Source organism: Molothrus aeneus, chromosome 3, assembly GCF_037042795.1.
Source record: "Molothrus aeneus isolate 106 chromosome 3, BPBGC_Maene_1.0, whole genome shotgun sequence".
Lineage (NCBI taxonomy): Eukaryota > Metazoa > Chordata > Aves > Passeriformes > Icteridae > Molothrus > Molothrus aeneus.
Genome location: NC_089648.1, coordinates 51,960,195 through 51,980,188, shown reverse-complemented (window position 1 = coordinate 51,980,188; position 19,994 = coordinate 51,960,195). Strand labels below are relative to the sequence as shown.

Sequence of the window (19,994 nt, the reverse complement as noted above, 5' to 3'; positions counted from 1 at the left end):
TTAGGCTGTGAGCTTGAGGCATGTATGGTGTATTGTTTAAGTGTATTTTCAATTGCTTGTTTGTTATGGTTTTGATTTCGAATTATTTTTCAATGTTTAGGGCAATTTCTTCCAGTCTTTCTGGTTAAGAGTTAGGACCATATTTCCTGGGTGTTGGTTGTTGTTACTATCTTTGCCTCCATTGAAATTCACAATTTTGTGATTTTGTGGAATGCCAGGCAAGAGACTGCATTTTGTTATTGCTTCCTGATTTCCTCTACATCTTTATAGGAAATGTGATCAAGAGACAAATCTTGGGGGTTTCTTTTGTCGAGTTTTTAAAATACCTCGTTCTTTTAGCTGATCTACCTGGAAAATTACTCCAATTTAAGAATAAATAACAATTGCATGCAGGCATACTTGGCTGCACAGCAAGATCTATTTTTGGAGAAGGTTTCTGCCCTGTTTTTACTTCATTTTAGATTCGGAGTTTTACCTTCCTTTGAGACATTCTAAGGAATTTTGGCTTATTTTCCAGTCCTTCATAATAGATAAATGCATGCATCCTCTGGATCAGATTTCAGAATTGTTTTTGTAAGGGAAGCCATGCTTATCTTCATGTAACCTCAGGTATTCTAGTAATTCCTAAGGGTGTGTTTGAGGTTCTGCCTCAGCTTGTTTGTTGTTTACTCGTGGGTCTTGTGGTTGGGAAGGTGAAGTAGGTTGTAGGAGGCTGCTGCCATGTGAGTGCAACAACTTAAAAAACAATTGCAACCTCATGCAAATGGGTGTTCTGATGAAATGATAATTTAGGAAAAAACCAAAGCCATCTTATGTCAGTCTAAAGTAACGCCTAAATTTTGATTTTTTTTCACTAGTTGATGATTACAGCAGCAGGCTAGGAGGCAGAACTCCTGTACTTCTCTCTCAATTCTGCCATAAGCTTGTGTACTCCCTTGAGATGTTTAAATTGTCTTTTACTTAGCAGTATAGTGGGAATAATGCTATTTTACTACTTTTCTTAGAATCGCTGACACTAGTAGAGCACTCCTAGGACACTGGATAAAGCGTTCAAAATATCAGGGTCATGTTAAAAGAAATCATGGTGTAGTTGCAATAGAGACAAATGTTCATTCAACTGAAGATGACTAGTCTAGGTACACCTTAAGCTAAAAAGGTTGTAGAAAGAGAGGGGCCTGAAATGGGAGAGGTGAAACTATAAGTACAGTTATGCAATTCCTTATTTCCTGGTGTTCTTGTTGATTCTTGATACTTGGCTTATCCCTTAATGTCTGTAAACCATCAGAGCAACACTGCTAAAGTTACAATACTTCCAAATATTATTAATACTGGCAAAAGTGCATGGCTGGATGAGGTACCCAGATAGGGTATGTGTTTGAACATATCCACTGAAGTGCACTTGTACTGAAAAATTCCTCCATGTGTTTGTAGCAGACAGTGAATCTCAGGGTCCACAGTGTTGCTGAGAGTACTGTGTGTTGGGAGCTTTGGGAGTTAGCAATGACAAGTCTTTATCACTCATTCATTGGTAAGGGTGTATTTGTGAAAAAAGGTTAGTACATTTTATTCACCCCTATATAATCAAAAACATATCTGTGGAGTGTTCAGCTTAATTCATAGAGACGCTTTTTGGCTGCAGATATTTATGTAAGGTTGTGGGAGTTTTCATTTTCACAGTCCTTTAGCAATGTTTGTATTTACTCAAGCAGTACAAATAAAGCAGGGATGCTGTTTTGTTGGATGGTCTTAGCCTACCTGTTTGGGATTGTTTCTGGAGAACAGACTGCTAATTCCAGTTACAATTTTCTTTAATACTTAACTCAGCTATTATGCCTCAGATTTATTTTTGGACAGTGCAGTATACAATATGCCAAATACAATTTATCAATGTCAATGTTAAGATGAAAATGAAACATTAGGGTTATGAAGTCTGAAGTTCCACACAGCACTGTCTTTGGATTATATGTGAAGATGAGTGCTTCCATTAAAGTGGTGTTCTTTTCAGAGGAAGTAAGATGTAAATTCATGGTGCAGGTATGAAGCTTGCTCTCAGACAGTCCACTGTTAATAGGCCTGCTGTTTTCTTGTGCCTGGATATAGGCAGAGACCTTGTGAAGAAGAGAATTGTACTCCAGGCAAAGAGGCAAATATAAAATTCCTCGGGTCACAGAGAGAAGTAGGAAAAGTCAAGAAGGTCTTTTTTGTGGTTTGTGGGTGTTTAGGTGCAAATATTTGTTCAGAAATTCACCTGAACAAATGAAACATGCCATGAAAAATGCAATGAACAAAATCACATTCTCCTCTGGTAATTTTCTTCACTATGTTTCTCAAGTTGTGATGCAAAGCTTCCTGTGTGTCTCACCTTGAGCTACTTGTTACCTCTCTTTGTTCACATCTCTTGTTCACCTATCCTTTTTTCTTTCTATTTTTTGAGGGACTTATTCTTTGCCTTTGCAGGTTTACTTGTATTCTTTGAGTAACTGAGTAAATTCAGGGATCTCTCAGGGTTTTAAATTCATCAGAAGATGATAGCACTGTCATTTTTCTTCCTTTTTCCCTCTGCATTTTTGAGTTGTTCTTTCAGGATAGGCTCCTGTGGCTATGTGGATGATAATGTGCACAGATCCTCAAAGTGAGACTGTTAAGGTTTTCGCTCTCTAGACTGTGATGTTTGTTAGGTGGCCTGTACCATAGTACTCAGGTCTTCTCTTTCAAGCTTTTCTTGCAGGATATTTCAAAGCTGTCTGTTTTAAAGTAGAATAAGTGATAATAGGGAGAGAGAAGTTGGGGGAAATGCTGGATTCCATACCAAATGAAAATCAAAGTGCACAGCTTGTTTGGCAGCATTAGGTTCTCTAGTGCACTTTGCAGCACACTTGCTGTGAACTGAGAGCCAGAGACCTTTTGTTCACTGTTTTAGAAAATTTCAGGCTCAGAACTCTGGCCAAAACAGTATTTAGACAAAAAAATGGTGTATAGACACTGCTCTGGAAAGCCATAGTTTCCCTTCTAACGTTGAGGTTTTTGGACCATTCTCTCTACTATTGTAAGGATCAAAGGCTTAATGAATAAGATACTTCAAATTGTGAATTATTTGCTCTAGCACTCGTTCACATGCAGTACCTTCTGCAGAATTTTTCTAGTATTTAGTAACAAAGTAGACAGGTTTTCCTCAAGTAGTTTTGTTTAGTCTGTGTGTAATTTTTTTTGTTTTGTTCCCCTCTAGATTCAAAATCTTTACTGATTATAAACAAGACATTCTCTCATGCTGGTGATAAGTCTAAATCTGCCTTGGGACAATTGCCTCTTTCTTAGCATGATGTTAGTGAAAAGCCTGAAAGTACTGCCACACTGCAGTTTGCTTTCTCAGCTAGAAAAGCATTGTTGATAGTCAGTGGTTGTTTGGCCCTTTGTGTCATAGAAATTGGTTGTGTATAACAGAGTAGTGACATCCTTTGGTCAAATGCCCTGACTCTTTATGGTGATACCCACAATCAGCAGGGTATCATGGTGTGTTCATGGCTTGAGAACATAAAGACATATTTTGCTGAACCTAGGCCTTGTTCAACTGGAAAGATTTCTTCCTGCTTTCTACTGCTGGTTATTTTGTTGTTGTTGTTGTTGTTATTGCATGTTTGTGTCATGCAGAAATGAAAATGAAACAAAGGTACACGGGTTTCAGCTGAGACAGATGTATTGGTTGTCAGAGAGGTGTTTTTGTGTGTCCTAATCTGTTCCTCCAGCTGTGTTTTGTGGTTACAGTAGTAGCCAAAAATATGTCTGGAAAGAATCCAGCATAAGGATAACACTCTTCTCTGAGGAGCATGCAATCTGTATAATTTTTTAAGGCAAACACCTATTATATATTTCTATCAATTGAGTCTTTAGGAGAATAATATGAAGGGAATCACTTCCCTTCTAAATTTTTCTTCAGCATTTTCCTCTGTTTTGCTTAATTGCTGAATGTACATTGTTTTTTAAATAAAACAGTCCTATCTCCCTATGTGAACTTAGTATCTGATTTATGGAGACAGGACTGTCTTGCATAGTGGATTTTATGGACATGTAATTTCTCATGTAAAACAATGTAGCGTTTCATTAGCATGCTGATAAAAATGCATCAGCAACTTTGGTTCTATATAGTTTGGGTTTGGTTTTTGTTTGTTTATTTGGGTTTGTGTTTTTGATTTTTGTCTGTTTGTTTTTGGGTGGTGGTGGGTTTCTTTGGGAGTTTTTTGAGTGTAAAAGTGTCTTACAAACACTATTACTAGTCTGAAGGGCACAGATTCTCCCACTTCCCTTCCCCTCAAACCCTGTATCCCTGCTTAGCTAATTAAACATCCCTTGTACTAGATGGCTGATGATGCTCTAACATGTGTGTACAGATTCTTGGCCTGTTTACTCAGTCCAGGTAATTGGTACCATGCCTGAAGTTTGATTTGAGCCTTTTGGCCAAGAACTTTAGCATCATGGCTTCAAAATGAAACTGCATGACTTCCACATGTTACTCTAGTGCTCTTTTTACCTTGTGAACCACCTGCCCCTTTCCAGTATGACCTTAATTCATCCCATTTTCCCAGAAGGAAGCTTGCTCCTTTTGTCTTTGCTTTCCTCTTAGAGGGATTCCCTCCGGCTCTGCCATCAGTTGCATGACTGGGATAATGCTTGACCTGACCTGATGTCACAGGTGGAGGGGAGCACATCAGCCACTGGTCAGGTCAGGTTAGAGCCAGCTTCTAAAGATGGGCTCACTGCTGCCATATGACACTGCATGGTTTGGCAAATAACCATTGCAATTTTTCTTGTCATATGCATATGTAGGTGGCCTTGAATGAGGGGAAGTAGAAGTACAAATTTCTGCATAGCAGTCTTTTATGGACAGGATATATGCATTGCTCATGTCATATTCATCCATCTGAAATCTTGTGGATGTTGAGATTGGAATTATGAAGGCTCTATTTTTTCCTGAAGTTTTAAATAAATAAAACTAATACATCCAAAGAGATTTTTTTTTTGTCTGCAAAGCAGACAAAATGTGTCAAAGTCTGGCTTTGTCCTTTCAATATGTCTTCTCCTGCTGTACCTGGTAGAGACTATCACAGATTTGCTGCTGAATGGTTAGAAGAGGATGTGTGCCTGTACCTCGTGCAATTCTCTTTAGAATTTGGCTTTTTTGATTTATCCTCAGTATTTTCAACTGAGATTTGGGACCTTTTAGTGTTGTGATGAAAATGCCATGGATCTGTCATGGCAGAGGAGCCTATGGCAATAGCATTGCCAAGTCTTTTTTTACTATGCTGAATTAGAGAACATTTACAGGGTAGCTAAAAATGGATATAAAAAGATACTATTTTTAAGTAGGACTTTCTTTGTCTTAGTCTATTGTAGTAAATTTAGCCTTTCATAAAAGTTGTCAAATTGAATTAAAATAGCTTTAATAATAAATTGTGTGAGTATGTATTGCTTAAATGTTTTTGCTGAGGTTTTAAAAGTGCCACAGATCACTAAAATGAGGGAAATTGCTGGGTAAATAACTGGCTTCAGTTTGCTGAAGGAGCAGATCAGCTTGCAACAGATTTTCTTCAGGCATAGAGGAAAAATTGTGTTTATTTCAGTATAGTTTATGTAATTTTTTTTTCAAGGAGAAACTGAAAAGGATTGTTTTCTTCTTGGAAAATGGAAAAAAAAAAGAAATTTGATGTTGAGATTAGCTATTTCTACTGATTTAGTGATTCAGCATCTAAAAAGTCACCTCAGGTCAGAAGCTAAAGGTAGTTCTTCCTTTTGTTTAAAAACAAATTAATTTTTGATGAAAAACATGATTAATATGAAACTGAAGCATCTAGTATGTAGTTTTATTAGTAACATTCTCTAAATCTTCTAAACCTTGAATTTCTGTAAATGGAATTCTAGTTTCCTTTGAAAGTAACTTGATACCATTGTGAGTTTGGAAGATAATCCTAAAATGTAATTCTTTAAAATACTACTTTTTTGGGGGAATTTTTTTTTCTGTTACCCCAGCATTGTTGGAGATTAGAGAGACATTAGATTCTGGACTGTTGTCAGCCTTGTTCTAGCCCGGGGCTTACAACACTTCTGGGTACCTTGTGTACTTGCAGTTTTATGTATGCATACATTGTGTGTCAGTGGGGCATATGTGGCAGTTTGGAAAACATTATTCCAGAAGGAAGGACCATTTAACCATTCATTTTTTGAATGCAGACTAGAAATGGGCAGAAATATTTTAAAGCAAGATAGAAATAGACTGGAAAACATCAGATGAGCTACACTCAGGGGTCATACCACCGACTGGAAGCCAGTAATGTTAAATTCTGCCTTCTCATTTATGAAGAATGCTATTTTTCCCTTCGGTATTAAGAAAGTTGCTCCAGCTCTGTCTCATGGGTGAAGTTCCATGGTGCAGCTGAGCTGAGCTAACATCTTTCTGTTTCTGAAAGGTCTTCCTGCACCTCAGTCTTGTGTCTGCTCCTTAGCTGCAGTTCCAACACTCACCTGACCCATTAGTGATTTAATCCAAATCCCTAAAGCCACAGAATATTTCTCACTTTTTAAAATATTTATTTTGTGGTGTTGTAAGAAACTGAGTCTGCCCAAGGAGAGGTCGGACGGGCACGGGGCAGTGAAAACAGGGATGGGGGCCAAGTGGACCTAGGAAGGGAAACTGGAGTGGCTCACTGAGGTGTCAGAGATTAAGAAGTCTTTTTACAGCTTAGGCTTCTTTGAACAGTTTGCTGTCTTGCAGGCCTTTGAGAAGGAATTGTACTTATCTATCTGACAGAGTTGCTAAAAAGACTCTGTAGTGTGTGCATTCAAGGCATCATGGGGTGTGAGAGATTTTATAGGAGCAATCCTGCCTTACTGTATATGGAATGTACTACTACTTTGGCCATAAAACTTTATTTCTCAAGAGACAAGATGTCATAAAGCTGTTGGATTGCCAGTGGTAGTGGTGGCTCTGCCAGTCACGTACCAGCTCTTTTGCTGAGGATGGATGTAGTGCTCTTAGTAATTTTGTGGTAAGAGCAGGGCTCTCTGAGTCATTGGAGGTTGCTATGAGAAACCCAGTAGTGTTTCCATAGGGCATAGCAATGTAATTATAGAAGCTTCATTTGAAAATGGGTGAGGTGTCAGTTATTTGTAGCTCTGCTTCAGAGCAAGAGAAACAATAAATGTTGAAATTATTTTCTCTGCATCTGCATGTGGTCTTCCAGGAGATAGGCTTGGGTTTGCTTTTTGTCTGCTGGAGCTCTTGCTGATCTGGGTACTGTTCTGAGAACCAACAATAAAGGACATTCCCTATCAACCCAGAACAATTGCTTTGTAGTTTGGCTTTTGGCTCTTGCAAGGAAAGCAACAGATCCAAGAATCACAGAACACATTGCATGAGTGAATGTTATTAAACAGTAAATGCCTTGCTATGCTCTGCTTAAAAATTTTGAAAAAATGTTGAAGCATTGAGAGAGAATAATCCTGCAACATCTGTAAGGCTCTACATAAGAAACACTGTTTTATTGTAGAACATCCCAGCAGATGTGCTCCCCATCCCAGTGGGAGGCTGACTGCCTGGCAGGAGATAGTCTGTAATCAGATCCCTGCAGCTCTGCATTGCTCTAGTGTGTCTGTTTAGAATCTAGCAGTGTCTTGCTTCATTTTATGGTTCATATTGCTTTCTGTGAGATGGATTTCCTCATCCGAAATGAAAATTGGTAAACATGCAAGTGCAAAATAAAGCTTGTGAGTTGGATTTATGAAAACCTATGTTATTGGTTTCAGTCAACTGAAAAATCAATTTAACTGGTTTTTTCTGGATGTGAGCTCTAGCTTCTCAAGCTTTAATCAACATAACATAAATTTCCAGCCTTTTTTGCTGACATTGATTACAAGACTTCATAAAGTATATTTAATTACAATTAGCATCTGAAGCAAAATGTAGGGATTGGAAATGATACTATTTTATTGACATTTTGCTCTTCAAGGGGGGGAAACATCCATGAAACTTGTTAATACTACCTCCTACCTAATTATCCATTAAAAATAAAAAAATATATGCATGATAATTAAACAGATTAGATAGGCTTTGCGGATAATTTATAGCTGCCTTAGAATACTGAGAGTAGAATATCTCAGTCTGCATGGATAGGAACAAGAAAGAAGTGTTAAGAGATTTCTAAAATCTAGTGTTATGCTTTGATTGCTCCTGAGAACAGGGGGAAAAAATTTTGGGTTTATTTGCAGGCCCCTTAAATGTCACATTTGTGTGGGATTTTTTTGTGGCTAAGTTGCTTAAGGATTTTGTTTACAATAGGGATTTGACAGGAAAGAATGGAATATTTGTTTTATGGGTTATCCATCAGTAAAGAATTGTTTATTCCAATTCTTAGTGATAGATTCTGGTAGGATTACTGTGGTATTGACACTGTGGGAATAAAAACAAAACTGATGTATTTGCACCTGTGAGATAATGCACATATCTCTCAGGTGCATTAATTTATAAAATTATTTGCTCCTATATGATGATTGCCTTTAGGGGTTTGCTTTTTGCAAGCTTACTGTGGAACATTTATCCACTCACTTCTATGTTAGGGTTATTTAACATTCTTGGAATGGTGTATGCCATCTCCTTGCACTGTCTTATGGCCTTGTGGTTTTGTTAATTACACTGAATTCCTCATCCTAGGAATGTAATGAGCAGATTATTATTTTTTTTTCCTCATAGATAATCCTAGCAACCTTTCCACATTCTGTTTTGACCAGTGGCACAAGCATTACACAGCCCCTTTTACAAGATAAAGACGTTGCAATATAGATGTAAGGAGAAAAAACAGCAGCAGTAAAACAGCTCTGCTGTGACAGTGTACAGGTATAAACAAGGCAGTATATTCACATGTAATGTAAATCTTGTTTTATGCCTTTTTAGAAAAGAAATAGACTGATTTCAGACAAACATATAATCTGTGAATTATATATTAAGTATAACAGATTTTTTTTAAATTTTTTTTAAGTCTTGCAGCATTTTAATCACACAGCTAAGTAGTGAGTTGTTACGTTGACAATCCAATGAAATCAGCATCTGTCAGGTAATGTTCGAGGTTTTAGAGTCACTGAGTAACTAGATGTTCCCATATTTAATTTAGGTATTTAATTCTTTTAATAGCTAGGAAGAGAATTTTTGTATTCTGATATTGTAATTTCTGTTTGTTCGTCATCTTTGTTTCATGCTGTCATTCAGTAGAAAAGTGAAAAGTAATATATCATTTTAGTTATTGGGATAGAATTTTCTTACAATATCATTAGGTTACCTAATTTCAGAAGCATTGTATGAAAATACTTTATCTAATACCATATTTAACCTTTTTCTCTAATGTTTATTGTGTGCATCCATCTGTTACAGATCAAATGTAATGTCAGTTTCAAGCAGATGCTGAACTGTTGAATTCATTGTAATCTAGCTCATAGAGGTAACAACAAAGCATATAGTTTCCTCATAGTAACCTGTGATTATGTGGTCTGTGAATAATACACAGTTAATGGAGAATGTATTAAGGTGTCAGTGCAGCATTAGGCACTGAAGTACTGCACTGTCTTATGTTCCCTGAATGTAAGAGGGAACTGGAATATCCTGATCCTCTTAAGCTACTGAATTAAAATCCTGAAAAAGATGTTTTCATGTAATTTGTTTTAATAGACTTTGTAAGCTCAAGGGGATGACTGACACTGCAAGATTATAATGTTACCTTGCCAAGCTGCTTACCAGAAAAAGCAGCAGAATTCTCCTTACACCGTTTGCCAGCAGACTTTTTAAATACAGATGTTGAACCTTCAGTACAGATGTTGAGTTTTACAGAGGGAACTATCAGAGTAGATTATCTGTTGTTTCTTCTCTCTGATTGTTCTGTTTTTTCACCTCTTCTCAAAACTCTTAACATGGTAAATATTGAGCTTTCATACAGTTCTGGGGTACTTTGTGAAGTACTTATTTAACTAAAAGAAGATTGTGCTGAAATAGGCTTGTCTAAACATATAGTAGTCTTAGGCATAGAAGGAAAAAAGTAATGATAAAATTTTACATCAAAATTATGAAATTACCTCAGATTGCTTTTGTCTTACTGTTACTTTTGTCTAGAAAATGTAAAGCGTGCTTGAGCAAAGTGTGATTGCAGGACTCTGACCCATATTTGTCAGACTTAGCAGGAGCTGTCTGCTAAGTAGCACATCATCTACTAAATGCAATCATATTACTTTCCCAAATCCAAGTTTCTAAAATGAAGTACAAAATGTATGAAGCTAATATTCTTCAACCAAATCAATCTTTCCTCTGGCTATTTTGAAAAGTTTACTGTCTTCCTCTGAAGATCCTTGTGTTCCTTGGGAAAGGCAGTAAGGTGTAACTTGGCAATGGGAAAGAAGAAAATCCAAAGGGAAAAAAACCCCACACCAGCATTCTTTCTCTTGTTTAGTCATGCATAACTTTAGCTTTAATTGTATGCGAGTGCATTTGCTCTGTGTGAGTGTTTATCTAAAAGATCAGATTTAACTGTGATGATGAATCTTCCCTTTTGATTCTCATGCTTTGTAGACTCTGAATCTGAGCTTTACAAAAAAAGCATTCCTTTTGGGTATAGGTTAGATAGAGGTGCATTTAAAGAGGCATTGAGAGTTTTCTGTTGACAAAGAGAAGTAATTGGGTCCAAGTAGTTTGACAGTTATTTCATTTATGTAACTTCCTGGGGATAAAAACAACAGAATGAAGTTAATTACAGCACTAGCTACTACCAAGTAATGAGAATATTACTTTTCCTCACAAAACCCATGCCAATTTACAACATTTGTTGACTTTCTTGATGAAACGTGAACACTTGTTCAGTGGAAGAGCATTTTCATAATTTTGTAGAGATTGGAGTTAGAAGCAACCACTATCTGGTAGTTGTACAGAGGGCATTGAATGAAATATTCAGAATTCCTACTTAAAATAACTCGTGTTGCTTTTTGAATATACTTTTCTAGAGTTTTTGCAACCCTTTTCCTATTCATTCATTTTCATCTGCGATCATTTTAACACATTGATTTTTCATGTTTAAGAGAAGAGAAGACACAGTCATTGGTAGCCATCCTCCCACTGAATACCTCTGTAACTGGCAATTTTTGGCTATTATGGATTTCTTAATAGAAAGGTTGTAGTGTTCTAGTCATGCATGAGGAGTAGTATACTGCTACTTCTTATCCCCACTTCAAAATTCTGTATTTTAAGATATCTACTATTTAATATTCATATTTATATGAAATAGACATACTTCATATGTCTAGCAGGAGCTAGGCCAGTAAGAAGAGAGAATTGTGAAGACATGTATAAAATAAAACTGCTTGGGCACAAGACTGCTCTGTGAATTTACCTAGGTGCAGATCTGCCTTCAGCTCACCCACCAGACCATGGCTGTGCCTGGTGGACACCTGTGTCTTTCTGACCTCCTTGCTTCTGTCTGGACAGGTGAGCAGTCAGCACTTGGCATATTAATACAGAGCAGATCAAAGCCATCATTCACCTAACAGAGCACAAGTGTATGCAGCTGATCTTGTGCCCTCTGAGCCTTGGCAGTGAAACAGCAACTTTCAGAGGTCTTTGCTTTGCTCCAAGCATTTATTTAAAGCTCCTGACTTTACTGCATTTGTTTAAAGCATTTGACTTTTACAAATGCTTCTTTAGTGATTCTTGATTATCAAGGCTGCCTCTAAAGGAACTGCTCCTTGAGTTAGTCTGTTTCCTTTAATCCAGAGATCTTGACATGACCTTCCAGAAACAAGAGGAAAAAACATGGAACTTGGAGAAAAAGAGAGGGATGAGATGAAGCTGTTCTTAAGGTTTGCATCTCTTTGTTGCAAGGGCAGAGTATCCCTGCTCTGCATCTGGACCTCTGAGCAGTGGTGGTGAGGTGAGTGCAGGTCCTCAAACCAACCTGGAATCTTGAGTTACAGCACGTTCGGGACAGCCAGGACTAGAGTTCAGTTCTTCATCCCAAAGCCAAAGACTGGGAAACCCAAGCTGTTTGAAAAATGCAACTCCTGTCTTTGTATTTTTAAATGCACACACACACACAAACACACAATCTCAGAATCCATCAACACCTGTGGTGCAGCTTGCAGGCATCACCAGGAGCTTCCTCTCTGCTGCAGCACACTGCACTTACACCGCTTCTCAGCAATTATCAGGTTTCTGACTTAAATATGTCTTGCTGTCCAAAAGACATAATTCTTGTTTATGAGGCTCTTCTGAATTTTAAAAACTGATGACATCTGTTGTTCTCTCCCTTCATCTCCCTTTCTTTTTTTTTATGTTGTTTGTTTCCATTGTAGTAGTGCATCACATACAAAGGTATATTGGGATTTTTGAGGAGAATATCGAAAGTTCAGTGTATGTTCATAAGAAAGTATTAAAGAGCCTGTGGGCAGATATTGGAGATAATTAGGAACTAGCTGGAACTGCTGGAGACTCGAGGGATGTTTGCAGGCTGCAGAATGTTCCTACGGGAAAGAAATTGCTCTGTAATTACCGGCAGGGTCAGCGCAGTCAGTTCAATGGAAAAGAGATGGTGAGAGCTGGGGCGCCCTCCCATGAAGGTCATTGAATATTCTTAGTAAGACACAGTTGTTGCCACTTTTTGATGAAGTCCCTAGTGAAGTATACATTGTCTAGGGCTTCTCTGTCCTGTGAGGGTTGTAGCCTTTTCTTGAGAAAGAAGATTGATACAAGTGTCAGGAATTTCTTGGTCACACTTGACAGTTTCTTTGAATCTCTAAAGTGTTTGGATGTGTTTTTCAGTGGTGTGAATCTCCCAACTCTTTAAAAGGCTACTATGTCTTATTTGTGCATTTTTATTTCCTGAAGCAGGTTTTTCAACACCTGTCTGGAGTGTTTCAGCTCACTTTTTTTTAATTTGAAAATGAGGCATATTTTCATGGCTCATGTGTAGCTTTGGCTCCAGGACATCCAAGCCATCTTAAATTCATCTTCAAGAGGAAAAACTTTGCTTCCCTTTCTTCTAAGGACAAAGACCTGAGTTCAGAAATATTCTGTGCCCAAACTTTGTTATCAGTAGTCTTCAAGCAGCATACTAGTTGCAGGTACTCCTCCCTTCTGTTTCTCACTTGTTTTGTGCCTTTCCCAGTTTGCCAGTGCAGCTGAATGTGGGACAACACTGGGGCTGTGGCGGGGATTGATTCTACTTAAAAGAGCAAAAACTTTTGGGCACAGCTCAAACTGATTGAAATTGCCACAATTCCTAACCCTTTTGTGCATGGTGACTTCAGGAAGGGAAGCTCTCTTAAAATCAATCGCTGTTTTTGGAGAGTAAGTTTTCAGAGAGATCAGCTTCCAAGCCAGTTAATTTTTTTCTTCAGGCTTTTTAGGAAAGTAGTTAGTCTTGTTAAATAATTTTCTTTCACTTTTTTGATAGAATTGTTTAATGATTTTTGTTAATTTAGAGATTGGACTAAATAACAAATTGTATCATCTTACCAGCTTCTGTCTCTATAGTATTTAGCCTGTAATACAGTAACTCTATTACATGATGTGCCAATTTTGTACTGTAGTGTTCAGCAGTGACCTTAGAGGTTGCTCCCACAGTCCCCATTTGATAGCTGGTGGTATCATCTGCCATGAGCTTGTGCCAAAGCAGTTGTGGCTGGCACTTTTAAAATACCTTGCTATCTTCATGGACACTGGTGTACAGTTTTTCCTTCTTAGACTGCAAAAGGAGGGAAAACTACAATTTCCTTTCACCTTATGCAGGTTTGGCAGGTAGGGAATCTGGTTAGGCTGAAAAGTCCTGAAGTCTTTTCAAAGACTCTTTATCTTCTATTTCTTTCCTTAGGATGTTTGGGTCATCAGAATCTTCCAAAAGCAGGCTGTGAGTCCTTATTTGTTTTGGTTTCTTGGAGATAATAATTCAGAAGTACTCACTTCACTTTTCCCTCTTTCCTTTCCTTCCCTTCCCAGTCCCCTTTTATCCTCGCCTTCAGATTCTCTGCTCTGCAGCCTTGAAGAGTAGAGGTTTGAATAAATATGAAATACTGAAGAGCTTGCTGCAGCATTGCTGCATTTGGCTGTGCTTGGCTTCTTTCTGTCAACAAAAGAGACACCTCAATGAAAGACGCATGAGAACAAACAAATATTTTTCTGGTTGTCCAACTGTGGCTTAATGCACTTTATATAAGTTAGTAGGAACAGAAGATAAAAATGATGAGTTAAATATTGACACTACAATAAGAGAGCTACTGTTTATAAGCACATTTTTAAAAATTAGTACCTAAATTTTCTGCAGAAACGTAACTTGCTGCTGGGTTTTGCATTTGAGAAGAGCTATGCTTTCAAAACAAAATGAAATAAAATAATTGTGGATCCTGCTTTCCTTTGTCACAGGTCTAATATGTTTTTGTCTGTACTTAAATGTCTTACATCACTGGGCTTAGACTCAACAGTATTAGAGGATGAGTTCAAGTAGCATCTCCCTTTGTTAAAGGGGAAATCCAGAGAAAATATATTTTCAACTATCTTTTAAGTGAGAGTGAAGGTAGAGAATTCAGAGAATTCATTGATATTTATTGTCCTAGTAGTGTCAGAAACAATTCACCAGCAAAATCAGATGGTAGTGCACTTCTGTGATTAGTCCTTGCACTAATTTATATTAGGAAGGAAAGGTGTAGAAAATTTGGTGATTAAAAATCTTCAGTTAAAAATTTAGTTTTGATGAGTTCCATCTGGAAGGCCAAGTTCTCTTTCTGTGGTCAGCCCAAACTGACTTTGGGCCTTTGGGCTAGTGGTAGGATTGTGCAGGTGACACCCAGCTCTTCTTGCTATCATGCTTTTTATCCTCTGCTATTACACACTTCACAACAGAGGTGGAAGCCATTACCCTGGTGTTCCATGGAGGGGAAAAGCTTGGTTTCAAAATATGAAAATGAGCAGAACTGTGAGGCTGCTGTAATGGTGGTAGAAGAGGAGCGTCTAAATTATGGATTTTTTTTAAGAGAAGACTAGCACTTGAATCTTTTAGTTAGGTTATTTCCTAGGAACTACAGAGTGCATGGAAATGAAGAAGAAGGGAATGGAAAGCATTAATATATAATACATGTAATCTTAATTCAGTCTGTATTTTGAGTGTTTGATACTACAGTCTTAAAAGTATTTTTTTTTCTTGTCTCTGAATGTAACATAAAGGTAGTGTCGATCCTCAGTGACTCAAAGGTACAATATTCTCAGAGGTTGTATTGTATTGAGAAAGTGTTGTGTTTGAATAATGCATTTGAATAATGGCTGATTTTATTACTTTTGTAGTTATTTTAGATTTTCATCTCTCCCTGACCAGCATTTCTAATGCAGTTAGGATATTTTTAAGAGGAGAAGCCTTTGGTCTGTCTAAAGGCTTAATAACTAATCTTGAAAGTGATGGTAAATGGGACTAAGGTGAGAGAAGGTTATTGACCAAGATGCAGATGAGTCCTTTTCTCAACCTTGTTAGTCTTGGGTGCAGTGAATAAGGACAGAAGTTGCATACAGATTATATGCAAAGCCACTGTATCTATAGTTACCTGTATTTTAAAATCCACTTGTAAACTCTGGATTCTTGTACAGTTCAAACAACCCTGTTTAGTGCTTATCTCTGCTCTGATATTTCAGAGACTTTGTTTTCTCAGTAAATATTTTTTTTTTATTTCTCTGCAGGATTAGTAAAGGCTTGCATCATAATACTCATGCTGCTAATATAAAATGTCAACTTTTGAATGCAGATGTCCGTTAGGAAGATTTCAGTGGGTACGGAAACAATGGCACTGATCCTTCAGAGGATCAAGTTTGCTTATGGGATAAATGCAGAAGTTTGTCTACAAACCATTGTACTCTGAAAGTTTTTCTATGTTTTCCTATATATGAGCTTTCTCTGGGCTGTAATTGATAAGCACCAGAAATTTGGAAAGGTGACATTTGTCATATCATCATCTTGCCATGATGAAAAAGAAATTAATAGCAGTCATTATTTTTAAAACTTCAGTGAGATGTAGTGCTGAAGAGGTCTGGCAGTGACTCACCAAATCTCGGGGACAGTGTTTCTGATAAGTCAGCCAGCTGTGTAGTGTTGTAAACTACTTTACAACTTTGCCTTTGTGTCCGTAAATTTGTTTTCTTATCTAGTCTCTTTTTTTTAAACAAAATTAATTAATATGTCCATGCTAGAATGAAATAAGTGGTTAATTACAGGAAACATGAGGTTAGTATAGTGCTTTATGTAATAAAGACAAGACCATTTTTACAGCTCTGATGACTATTATGAATGCAGCTCTGAATTTAAATGAGCTCTCTTTAGCAGTGACTGTGTAGATGCAATAACTGCATATGTGTGCACTTCGGATACAACTACTGGAATATCCTGAATGGCCTTTTGCTTGGTCTCTTGTGCTTTATTTGTGTACACTCTTTTGTATAAAATTGACTTTGGGGAATTTTTCTCCCCTTTTTTAAATGGAGATTTAAGCAGCATTTGAATAGTCTTTAAATTCATCTGTGTTGATTCAGACTTTTAGGCTTTAATTTTGAAGTACCTTAGATCTCTTCAAAGCAGTAGTTTAAGCCCTGGAGGAATCTTTCCAGTCTCTTTGAGACTGATAAGTTCAGTACTGTATTTTCATGGTTTGGAGCATCTTTTCTATGAGGAAAGTCTGAGAGCTGAGACTTCAGCCTGGAGAAGAAAAAGCCTAAGGAGATCTTCTTGTGTACAGTTGATGGGAGGGAATTGAATGAGAGAGACAGGCTCTTAATGGTGGTATCCAGTGACAGAACCAGAGGCAATGAGCACAAACTGAAACACAGATGGTTCCCTCTAAACATCAGGAAACACTTTTCTGTGAGGATGACTGAGCACTGGCGCAGGTTGCCCAGAGAATTCATAGGGTTTTCATCCTTGGAGATATTTAGAAACTGCCTGGATACAATCCTGGGTAACTGACTCTTTCTTGGTGACCCTGCTTGAGCAGTGTTTGGACCAGATGATGTCCAGAGGTCCCTTCCAGGTCAGCCATTCTGTTTGTGTGTGCCTCAGGGTCTGTGCAGCCACCCTGTGCCTGCTCTATCACTAACATCTCCCTTCCCCATCTTCACTTCAAAGCTGTGAAATCTTTAAGACTTTGCCCCAGAGACTGTGAGCAGGACAAAGCTCTTCCCCCTCCTCTCCCCCCCTCTGAAGTATCCTTCCCAGATACATTTCATTAGCTATACATGTCCATCGTGAAAGTTTTGGCAATTTTGGAAGTGAAAAAGAAAATTTTGTATTTTGTCTTTGTGTGTCTATCAAATACAAATATATTAAACATGTATGTTCTCAATAATGCTTTATCTATATATAATACACTGTGTAGGAGTCCAGTATACAATCCAATAGTTCAATTACTGTAACAGTAGTACCAGTATCTTTAACTTGTTTTGTGATTTATTTTATTCACTTTTTTCTTTTTGTGTGTGTGTGTGTGCTTTGCTTTGCAGAGTTGGAAGAATCCAGGGATTTCAAGTTTTGAGTAGCAGGCATCTTACAAGATTACCACACCTAAACTGAAAAGGGAGATGCAGCTCTGAGTACCAGACTGGTGTGTGCACTCCATGTACATGAAAACGCACGTGCTTTTGTCATCACGTAGACTTGCTCTGGCATATTCCTGAGAGCTTTGCAATTGATGAAAATTAATTTGAGAACCAGATGGAGCACCTTTGCAACACAGGAATCAGTAATCCATGGAAAGACACCTGCCAGTAATGTTCAACTTCCCACATGGTCTTCACGGGTGAAAAAAGTCTGCAAGAAGAGAAAGAAAAAACACCCTCTGTGCAGGAGAAGCCTAATAAATACCTCCACAATCTAAATCAATAGCTGTGAGGGAAACAGAAGAATCAAGAGGGCAGAAGAAACTGATTTAGTTCTAGCAGAGGAATAATGTATGGTCTTGGGCACGTTTTGCTTTGGGCTCAGTAGATGTGAATGGACAATAAATCGTGACCTTCTGCTGAGCAATGATGACTGGAAGTAAATAAGTTGAGGAACTATGGGACAAGTCTGGGCATTGAACTGAGCAAACCCTCGCCGTCCTTCTTGAGTTAACCAGGTCATCAAACTTGCATATCCCTTCTCCCTCTCCTTTTTCCTCTTTTCACTTAGTGTGATATAAATACTAGCTAATTGAGCTCATAAATGTTATTCAAATAAAACGATTGGAATACTTCATATGTTTCCTTCTTGTACAGCTGCAAATGTTGTGTCTGGAACTATGAATCTGTGCTGTAGACAAGCATCAAGAAGGAAAGATCCTGTCAAACAAGCAAGGAAAATACCTAGAGAAATAGTGAACCCAGGAAGTCAGATTTTTAATGCTGCTTCTCTTTCTTTTTTAGATGATTATATTTCTTCCTTCCTTGAATTTTAGAAGATTTTGAAAGAGTGCTTACTTGATGTGCTTTAATTCTGGCATTTGTTTTTTATGGTAGAATGAAAAGTCTGTGATTCCTTGTAGCAGAAAAAAAAGGGAAAAGTAAAGGAAAAACAGCTTGATGTTGTAGCCCGTTTCACAGGAGAAAGAACTTCATGGTTCACCTGAGGCAAACTTACCTACTTTGAAAGCTAAAAGCTCTTAAGCATTTTTGATTCTGCTATAAATGAAGAGGGGGTTCTTTTTCATTCGTGTGTGGCAGCAAAAAGTGGGAAAGCAGGCAAGATAGCGTGATAAACAGTTCAGGCTGTGTTGGGTCTCTGGTGGAAAAAAAAGTGCTGCGATGAAAATTGGATTGGCTTTGGATTGCAAAAACTTTTGAGTCCAACGAGCGGTTCAGTACCAAGAGGAATTTCCTAACTGGCCTGGCACACCAGTGCCTGCACAAGTTCGGGTCTGTTGTTTCACACGGTTTGTGTGCCTTTTTTTCCCTTTATGCAATCTCTTTCAGCTTTAGCAGCAGAAATACATCAGATGGAAAAGATATGCCAGAGGGCAGCTTGGAAAAGAGGAATGTCATATATATACATATATATGTATGTGCGTGTGTTTAAATTTCTGCAACTGAACTTTTGAAGAAAATCTGACTGGAGGAAGTTTTAAAAGCCTTAAGTTACTTGAAACCTACACATTTGCAACTCTTTGTCTCTGGAATTGCATTACGCTAAACTGGAATCTCAGGCTGAATAAAGATTATATCAAGTTGAGCAAAAAGATGACTTAACCATTTCTTGAGCGCCTCTTATGAAGTAGCTGTTTCTCCAAAGGATAAGTGCACCCCCACTCTACAGACTCAAAACAAAAATGAACCTGAATTTTTTTTTAAGTGTTACTTTTTCTTAGCCAACTGCCATCATCTTTTATAGAGGAATTTTTCACTATGCATTTGGTGGATATTTATAAACACTGACCCCATCCTCCTCCCTTTCAATGATCTATCCAGGTCAGTCTTATCAATAAAAAAAAAAAAAATTTGATTTAAATTTTGTGCACTAGACATATTACTTTCTTATGTCAAAAAATAAAATATTTAAAAAGCATGTATGCAGCAGTGGAACATGGGCCTGTTCTTTGCAGCGATTCCAACATCCTCTGCCTCTCCTGGAAAGGCAGAGTCCCCAAAAGTGAGAAGGAGAAACCGGTGTGCAGGAGGCGGTACTATGAGGAAGGCTGGCTGGCAACGGGCAATGGCAGAGGAGTTGTGGGTGTCACTTTCACTTCCAGCCATTGCAGGAGGGACCGGAACACCCCTCAGAGAATCAACTTCAATTTGAGGGGCCACAACAGTGAGGTAAGCAAAACATGTGTTACACTCTAAAGAAAATGATAGCTACCTTTTTTTCTTCTTCTCTTCTCTTCTCTTCTCTTCTCTTCTCTTCTCTTCTCTTCTCTTCTCTTCTCTTCTCTTCTCTTCTCTTCTCTTCTCTTCTCTTCTCTTCTCTTCTCTTCTCTTC

At 37.9% G+C, this 19,994-nt stretch overlaps 1 protein-coding gene across 2 annotated transcripts in view; it reads left to right on the top strand.

The window, feature by feature from the left end:
• Nucleotides 1–19,994, top strand: part of TULP4 (TUB like protein 4) — a 149,227-nt gene that overhangs the window by 8,723 nt on the left and 120,510 nt on the right. For both annotated transcript variants that reach the window (XM_066546915.1, XM_066546914.1), the window contains exon 2: nucleotides 17,546–19,831. In XM_066546915.1, the coding sequence (XP_066403012.1) occupies nucleotides 19,580–19,831 (252 nt within the window). In that variant the 5' untranslated portion in view covers nucleotides 17,546–19,579. The remainder of the gene's footprint in view (nucleotides 1–17,545; nucleotides 19,832–19,994) is intronic.